Source organism: Theobroma umbraticum, unplaced genomic scaffold (assembly GCF_002168275.2).
Source record: "Theobroma umbraticum cultivar Fairchild unplaced genomic scaffold, ASM216827v3 scaffold_95.0, whole genome shotgun sequence".
Taxonomy (NCBI): Eukaryota; Viridiplantae; Streptophyta; class Magnoliopsida; order Malvales; family Malvaceae; genus Theobroma; species Theobroma umbraticum.
The window spans coordinates 8,668,554-8,676,830 of NW_018397257.1; the positions used below are offsets into that span (position 1 = coordinate 8,668,554).

The 8,277-nt window shown below is 35.9% G+C and overlaps 2 protein-coding genes across 3 annotated transcripts in view; one reads left to right on the forward strand and one right to left on the reverse strand.

Annotated features, from left to right (window-relative positions):
• The window catches only part of LOC110412951 (Transmembrane amino acid transporter family protein), a 5,023-nt gene extending 681 nt beyond the window's left edge, over positions 1–4,342 (forward strand). For both annotated transcript variants that reach the window (XM_021423615.1, XM_089782862.1), the window contains 6 exons: positions 1,421–1,651; positions 2,697–2,794; positions 2,915–3,101; positions 3,182–3,312; positions 3,446–3,679; positions 3,767–4,342. In XM_021423615.1, coding sequence (XP_021279290.1) covers positions 1,421–1,651; positions 2,697–2,794; positions 2,915–3,101; positions 3,182–3,312; positions 3,446–3,679; positions 3,767–4,147 — 1,262 coding nt within the window. In that variant the 3' untranslated portion in view covers positions 4,148–4,342. The remainder of the gene's footprint in view (positions 1–1,420; positions 1,652–2,696; positions 2,795–2,914; positions 3,102–3,181; positions 3,313–3,445; positions 3,680–3,766) is intronic.
• Positions 4,343–4,470: 128 nt separating this feature from the next.
• On the reverse strand, positions 4,471–8,277 carry LOC110412952 (uncharacterized). The gene is made up of 6 exons (XM_021423616.1): positions 7,899–8,277; positions 6,739–6,803; positions 6,523–6,654; positions 5,706–5,873; positions 4,885–5,332; positions 4,471–4,731 (listed from the first exon to the last, which is right to left on the reverse strand). The coding sequence occupies exons 1-5, from the start codon at positions 8,275–8,277 to the stop codon at positions 4,895–4,897; spliced, it is 1,182 nt and encodes a 393-aa protein (XP_021279291.1). The 3' UTR covers positions 4,471–4,731; positions 4,885–4,894.

The window sequence follows — 8,277 nt, forward strand, 5'->3', positions numbered from 1 at the left end:
TCAGAGTATCTGACTTTGTTTTGTTTTCCTTTTCAACATAAATGTGTGATTCAGAGTTTTATCTTGATATCTTATCACAGAGTCCAACGATTCTCATTTCTTATTGGTAATACTTTTTCTTTGGGTGTAATAGGTCCATTTATGTTGGCTGATGTGGACCAAACATATACCATGAACATGACCTTAAAATGCTTACAGCATATATTTGGAAACTCTTGATTGCTATAGGACATTTTATTTTTTATAAAGGTTTTTTTTTTTGGCAAGTTGATAAAGAAAACACCATGTGAATTTTATAAAGCGATTTTAATAATACCCTACCTTTGCACTACCTTGCACCTATATGGTACCCTTAACAATTCCACACGCTATGAGACAATGAAAATACTTTTTTTCTTTTTTTTTTTCGTTTGACTTGAGAAAACAGGAAATTAAATATGACACTTTGAATATAAAGAACTGTTGTTGTCAAGCATCAACTTAAGTGCCATCCTGTCAATATTATCATTTTCCTCATCCCATATTATTTGCTAAAATTCAAGTTTTCAAAACTTTCTTGTGTAAAATAAATAAAAAAGTATGGCTTTCAATCCATTGTTTTTATGATAAAATAAAAAAAAATAGCTCATAGTTTCATATTGTAGTCTTATTACTAAACATAAAAGCAATTCTATAGACATGCAAGCCACACTAGTAAACTAAAAGTAAAATACTTAAAAAATGGTCATCTATTTAAAAAATTATTATTTTATTATTATTAATCAAATTTTTATATTATTATTTTGAGTTAAATAAGTCATTAGTATTGTTAGTTGATTAATTGTAACTAATTAAAATGACATATTATTTTGCATCGCGTGATATTGACTTATCATAACGGATAGTAACATAATATATTGATGTAGTATGATGAGGGGGTTAGATAATAATTTCACTTTTCATTATGATAATCAACATGTCATGTTAGTACCAAGTGAAAGTAAAATTATAAATATTATTTTAATTAATGATAATTAATTAATTATTAATTATAAAATAATTTATTTGAGTTAAAATAAAAATATAAAATTTAATTAAATATAATTAAAAAATAAAAATTATTTAATCACATTTTTCTTACGGGGTTTTATGTCTTTGACCGATGACTTGGCCTTGCCCTTGAGGCAATGTCTTGAGCATTATTAGCACACTTCCATTAATTTTGATCAGCGACTATGCTTATAAGCTACGTGGTGATATTACTGCCTCTATTTTTATTTTTTGTTTTCTCTTTCATCTTTAACCAAATTTACAACTGTGACAAATGTGATTTTGTCAAAGAACAAAAGAACAAAGGAAAGGTGGCGTATTGGCAATAGCCAACAAAACCGCAAAGTTTGAATTGTCTTACAGTTGTTTGGCGTGTTGGTAAATTGAACAGGATCATGGCTGCACTGTGGTTACCACTTGTCGACATCAATAGTTGCACCGCCGCTTCTCAGTCTCCCATTTGCTTTCACCTTCCTCGGATGGGCCGCCGGAATTTTCTGTCTGGTGATCGGAGCTCTGGTCACTTTCTACTCCTACAATCTGCTGTCTCTTGTCCTTGAACACCATGCTCAATTGGGTCGTCGACATCTTCGTTTCAGAGACATGGCCAATGACATCTTGGGTAAGCACTTGAAAATTAATAATCTAATAATCAATTCTTTGAATAATATTATTTATTAAATTACATGAAAAGAAAAAACAAAAAGCTATACACCAAAGAAATTGCTTCTTCATTTGCATTATTGAAACAGTTGTCCTCCTCAATGTCAGTTGTACTAAGTATCTAAATAAACACACATAAATGCCTGTAGCCAAGCCTGACCATAGACCCCTCCTCCCTTGTCATAATTTAATGTGTCATATATGTAGTACCCCATTAAATACCATTACACCTGTGAAATGGTGAATGGTGCAAATTTAAGGGGTACACTTTCTAATGTTTCTCAAAATTGACCGATTGATGAAAGTGGTGGACACTAGGGGTCCAATTCCATGGAGTATGCCAATACCAATTGAAGGCCTCTATCTTATCCGGGCAAACATGTATGATTGCGGTATGCAACATATATTTTTTATTTAAAAATCCCATATGATTTTACCAACCTTATAGAATAATATAGAACAAATTAAAAAAAGCTCTCTTTTTTCTTTAATCTTTTAAGTTTTCTTCATTTTTTTCTCTTTTCTTCCCCTACCTCTTTCTTTTTTAATAAAAGAAAAAGAAATTCTGTTGAAATTGTAATTTCTTGACTTGACAACTGTAAAGCAGTTGTAGTCCCAGAGTCAATGATGATAGGTGTATCTTCGGTATGGTGGAGTTAGGCATCTTTCTTTGCAGCCTGGGGTCAACAGCCTTTTCACACATTGACTGATTCTGCAGCCATTTGCCCTCTTGCAGTTTGCCTGTTTGCTCAGCTTCCTTTCATTAGCCAAGTAGGCCTTAAAAGTCCACATTACACGAGCAAAGAAATAGTTAGAATTAAACTTCGGCAGTCGACCTTTTTGACTTTTTGTCCAATTTTATGAACAATCATGTACTTTGTTTATTTATTAAAAATAAATACGCTTTATTGGTTCGACCCATAAATGCACATATGACACATCCATGCAAGGAGATGAACATTATGCTATACCGACTGCTTGGTAATGATTTAAGTAATGTGCAGGGCCAAGATGGGGTCGTTATTATGTTGGACCAATTCAATTCATGGTCTGCTATGGTGCTGTCATTGCCTGCACTCTTCTTGGTGGACAATGTATGAAGGTCAGCTCCAAGTCTCATCATTTTTCCATTTGTAGAATTTCTAGTTCTTAAAAGTTGCTGCTATTAACTATATAATTAAGTTGTTGAGTTTTCCAAATTCTTTTTTCCAATATCTGGCAGGCAATTTACTTACTATCAGACCCAAATGGGAGTATGAAGCTTTACGAATTTGTGATTATATTTGGAGTCCTGATGCTGATATTAGCTCAAATCCCATCTTTTCACTCATTAAGGCATATTAACTTGATATCCTTGATTCTATGCCTAGCCTATAGCGCCTGTGCTACTGCTGGTTCCATACATATAGGTAATTCTGCACACTACTAACTCATTGCACTATCAGTTTGATGAATAATTATACCTAATAGTTTGTATTACTCTTTCCAGGGAATTCATCCAAGGGGCCAAAAAAAGATTATAGCGTGAAAGGTGACACAGAAAGCCGGATTTTCGGGATCTTCAATGCCATTGCCATTATTGCCACAACTTATGGCAATGGTATCATTCCAGAAATTCAGGTTCCTCATAATTTTTCCAAACCGTTTCGGTTTCAGATTACTCATTGCTGCAATACTGTCTGCATAAACGTAATTGTAATGATTAAATGCTGTTATAAAGGTAACAAACTTTTGTGTATAAATTTGATTTCAGGCAACGATTGCACCACCAGTGAAAGGGAAGATGTTCAAAGGATTATGTGTTTGCTATACAGTGCTTACAGTGACTTTCTTCAGTGTTGCAATATCTGGTTATTGGGCGTTTGGCAACGAATCTGAAGGCCTTCTACTCAGCAATTTCTTGGATGATGGGAGACCTTTGGTGCCGAAATGGTTCATCTTGATGACAAACATCTTCACCATTTTCCAACTATCAGCAGTTGGTGTTGTGAGAACCTACATTCCCTTTCACCCCTTCTTTTTCATTGTTCATATATTTGGTAAATTCGTTCAATAACGCGGTTGTCTGTCACAGGTCTACTTGCAGCCAACAAACGAAGTGCTTGAAAGAACTCTTGCAGATCCAAGTAGCAAAGAATTCTCTGCCCGTAATGTTATCCCAAGGGTAGTTTCTAGATCATTGTCTGTTGTTATAGCAACAACAATTGCAGCAATGCTTCCATTTTTCGGAGACATCAATTCTGTCATTGGAGCTTTTGGTTTCATGCCTCTCGACTTCATATTACCTGTTGTTTTCTTCAACTTGACATTTAAGCCATCGAAGCGGAGTCCCATTTTTTGGTTGAATATTACCATTGCAGTGGTGTTCTCTGCACTGGGAGTCATAGCAGCAGTTGCAGCAGTACGACAAATAGCTCTTGATGCCAAAACTTATCGGTTATTTGCTAATGTGTGATGATTAAAGCCAAGTTTATCACTGGCTCGCCCTGTATCTACTATAATGCTAGCTTCATTAAAGAAGGGAGAACCTGCTATGCCATCACATATTATCATCAATGGCTATTGTTCTTTAACGGGTGAACAAAAGCAATCTCCCAATGCCCCAAATCTATAGAATGAATTCAATGAAGCTGCAGAAAGATTCAAAATATTTGATTCAAATTGAAGTAATAAAGAATTTAAAACCACAGTTTGCTTGCCATTGAATTCTTCACAAGTTTAGAGCAGAAGATCATCGGTGAATCATCAGCTCCTTGCTCGTCAATATACAAACTGGTTAATCTAATTCTCATACAACATAATTGTGAAAAGTTCCTGTATCTCTTCATGTCAAGTTCCGAAACAACAGGGTCTTATGAAATAGGCCTAAGTCAGCCTATAGGTTTTAAACTAAAATATTACAGAAACAACAACAATATATAAATCCCAAATTTAATATATTAAGAACCAGAGTCAATGGCAAAAGTCTTGCATTGCTGCTGTAGAACTCCAATATGCTGCTCATTACTTCCTGAAGAAGCCTATGCCACTATGCAACACCTAAAAATAAATAAAAACAGAAAGTTAGATAAAAACAGAATTTTACTTGATCTCGCTGTCCAACCCGAATTGATGCTGGATTAAATGGATAGACTACATTCACAAAGAGCGAAAGAGAGGGACGAGAGGTTGAGGACAACAGGGATGATGCACCTTAGTCCTTTTATTGCATCTCAGGGACATCGGCATCAGTGTCTGGAGTCATCATCTCATCAGATTTGGGCTGTGAGGCTGGCGAGGTCTGCAAGTAGCCTGGACTAACACTTTGTGGAGAGGTAGAGTTGAAGTCCTCGTTTTCAGCAATCACGGTACCTGCTTTCACTGGATCGTCTTTCTGCGAGTTGTTTGGATCAACACGCTCTAGAGAAGCAGAGTTGAGGATATCGTTTTCAGCAACAACCTTATCTGATTCCATGGGACGTGCTCTCACAGGAACCGGTGCTGGGTCACAGTTCTCATCATCATCTGCCATTCCGGTAACTTGAATGGGGAGATTCACCATTTTTGAACTGGCAGAATCGTTGACTGATGTCGAACGTCCTGCTGAATACTTCCTTTTGATTCCACGACTGATGTTTTGCTTGAAACTGCCAACAACAAGCTGATGAACCCAAGGGAACACAAAATGAGTGCAAAAGTTACTATGAGTTGAATGAGTGTTAGATCTTTTTAGAATGATCAATCCAGGAAACAATCAATTTAAGTTAATAACACAGAGAGCTGCAATGATTAAAAGTAAGTAGTATCTACACATTAAGAGGAAGCTTAACTACAAGTAAAGTTAATAAGTTATATCCAATGATCAAGTGAATGAACAGTTTACTGCTCCAATCACAAACATGAAATCGGTCTTTTTATGTCCGCTTCTGTTGTTTCCAACAAAGGCATTTTGATTATCATTTGATTCCTGATATAGCAGATGGCACGTTATTCTTGGCTTATGTTAATATGTAGATTGGCAGGAAAGGTTTTACTTGGATAGGCCCAGGGCTTGCTGCTACCAGTGGACCTGCAACAGTTCCACCGAAAACTTGTCCATCACTATTAGCCAATGAAACACTCAGCAGACCATTTCTGCTGTGAGTGCGCAGTTCACCAGACACAACAGAAGAACCAGCGAGAGTAAGAATTTCAAACCATCCCTGCAATAAGGGGTGAAAATTAGTGTTCAACCCTTGTTGAATGCTACTAGTTCTGAAACAGCAAATTTTCACACTGAAACCATAAGGCAGAAATCAATTTAATGTAGCACATTTCTACACAGGAATATTCTTTGTTGCAAACTTTTTGTTTCCAATTATATAACAATGATCTCTTTGCACATCAAACATTTATAAATAAAAAAAAAACTCAGGATTTATTGTGAAAGAAGCAATGTTTGGATGAATATAAATAGACATAATGAATAAAAGGTAGCCGAACTATGTTAAACATAAACAAAAGGGCTATTCAAATGTTATAATCTTCTTGAACTAAGCTGTCTATATTGCATAATCTAGTAGCCGATGCCCAATATAGAATATATTAAAAACATAATGAACCCAGACTACTAGCTGCATGCAGAAATAAGAGCCACCAAAGTTCTTTTACAGCATTGACAATGAAGGCATCTTTCTAACTTTTCTTTTATCAAATGTATAACCTGTGAAACACTAAGAACTTCCAAGTTCACAGTTACGAGATAATGAAAATAATTATACAACTTGTGAACACTACATATCCTTTCTGCTTAGGATGGATGCACCCATGTATTGCAATTAGCTATGTCCATGATGAATTGTGCGGCCATACCTCATACGTCACACTTCCATCAGGTGTACCAGGCTTGCGCAGGGTAACACTGGAGACTGCACCACTAGCAGTAAGAACACAAACTGAACGAGGACCGGTTTCACAAAATGATCCTATCTTACTAACAATATCCTGTGAAGTTTAAAAACAAAAAAAACTTAGATAAAAGAAGACTAAGCAATAACTTAATTTTCACTTATATATATCTAACATTACCTCTCCTGGGAACACCGACAGTACATGGGGGGTAAAGCTTGCTCCAGCTGTGTCCATATATTCACCTTAATAAAAGAAGTTCAAGAGTGATAGTAAGGCATTTGATTAATTGAAGTGCATCAAGCCCCAGAGGACCTAAATTCTAGATTGAAAATGTGTCTTAAATGAAGCAAGCTCATTTATACTTACACCATATACACAAGTAAAGGAATGGGTTAGTCAAGGGGTGCACTATATCCACATTCTGTCCTTGCTTTGTTTCATTAAGTTACCTTAATTATGAACTTCAGAAGGCAGTAGCTGCCCATAAAGGAGCAAAACTGAGGCCCTCTTCACCTGATAATTAATTAGCAGAGACATAAAGCTATAGAGGTTAACTTCGTTGAGCCTCTCTGCTTGAGTAAATTGCAGCATTACCACATGTGGAACCTGCTTGTAGCTAGCTATGGCAAACGATCGAGATTCAAAAAGTTTGTCGACTAATATTCCTAATCAACTTCTCATACATTCTAAAAGAATATTAGCCTTGCTACGATCATGCCCAAATCTTGCATTTCAAACTTGTTTTATATTCAAAATGATATAGCAGATGCATAGAATAAATAATTATGTTTATTCAATCAAACAAAACTTGGAAAGGTAAAACACAGAAGCTCGATAATATTATGGGAAAAAAAATGCCCCCACTAATAAAATACTATGATTTACCTCAGCCATTCCAAATATTATTCAGTATCATCCACAAGTAATAAAATAACCCACTATTTATATGTGTAATTTGACAAATTATAAGAAACCTCTCACTGGTAAATCTGAGTACATGCAGTACTATTATTTATACGTATCACTTCAATTGAACTCAAGAAATATTTATAATACATATGTAGCCAATTAGTCACCAACCCTCTCAACTCCATATCCGCGGTGAAAAGTTTTAAGATTTACGAAACTGTGTATGGGTTTTACAAATGATCAAATGAATTAAACCAATAAACTAACATAATAAACGATAAAATATTGTAATTATGACATGCCAAACATATGTAAATCCAACGTTACAAAAGCAAAACCATAAAGCAAGTTTAAAAGAAAAGATACGAAATTAAAGTGTAAACATTAAAACTTTTAAGTATTTCAAATTGTTGGCAACAATATCTCACCATGAGAAGCCAAAGTCTGAAGCTTCCCAGTACCCTTAGGCCGCCCCCGAGCCCGTTTTGATGAAGAACTCGGCCTGGAAGAAGGCTGCGAAGACGCCGTTGCTGGTGGGAGAGGTTCCAAAGATCCAATGTTCGACACACCGTCAGTTGTCTCAGGCCTCGCCTTCCCTTTCTTCTTTTTGTTAATATTTTCTTGAACAGTTGCACCACCACCTGAGCCTTCTCCAGGCTCCGAAGCCCCTGTTTCATCAGCTGCAACTTGAAGCTCTCCTTGAACCTCCTCGCTCTCAGCGGAATTAACCTTTTCGGCGTTAACCTGAGACTCTTTCCTGTCATCAGAAGCAGAGTCATGGAATGGCGTTGTAGTTTTCTCCTCCAT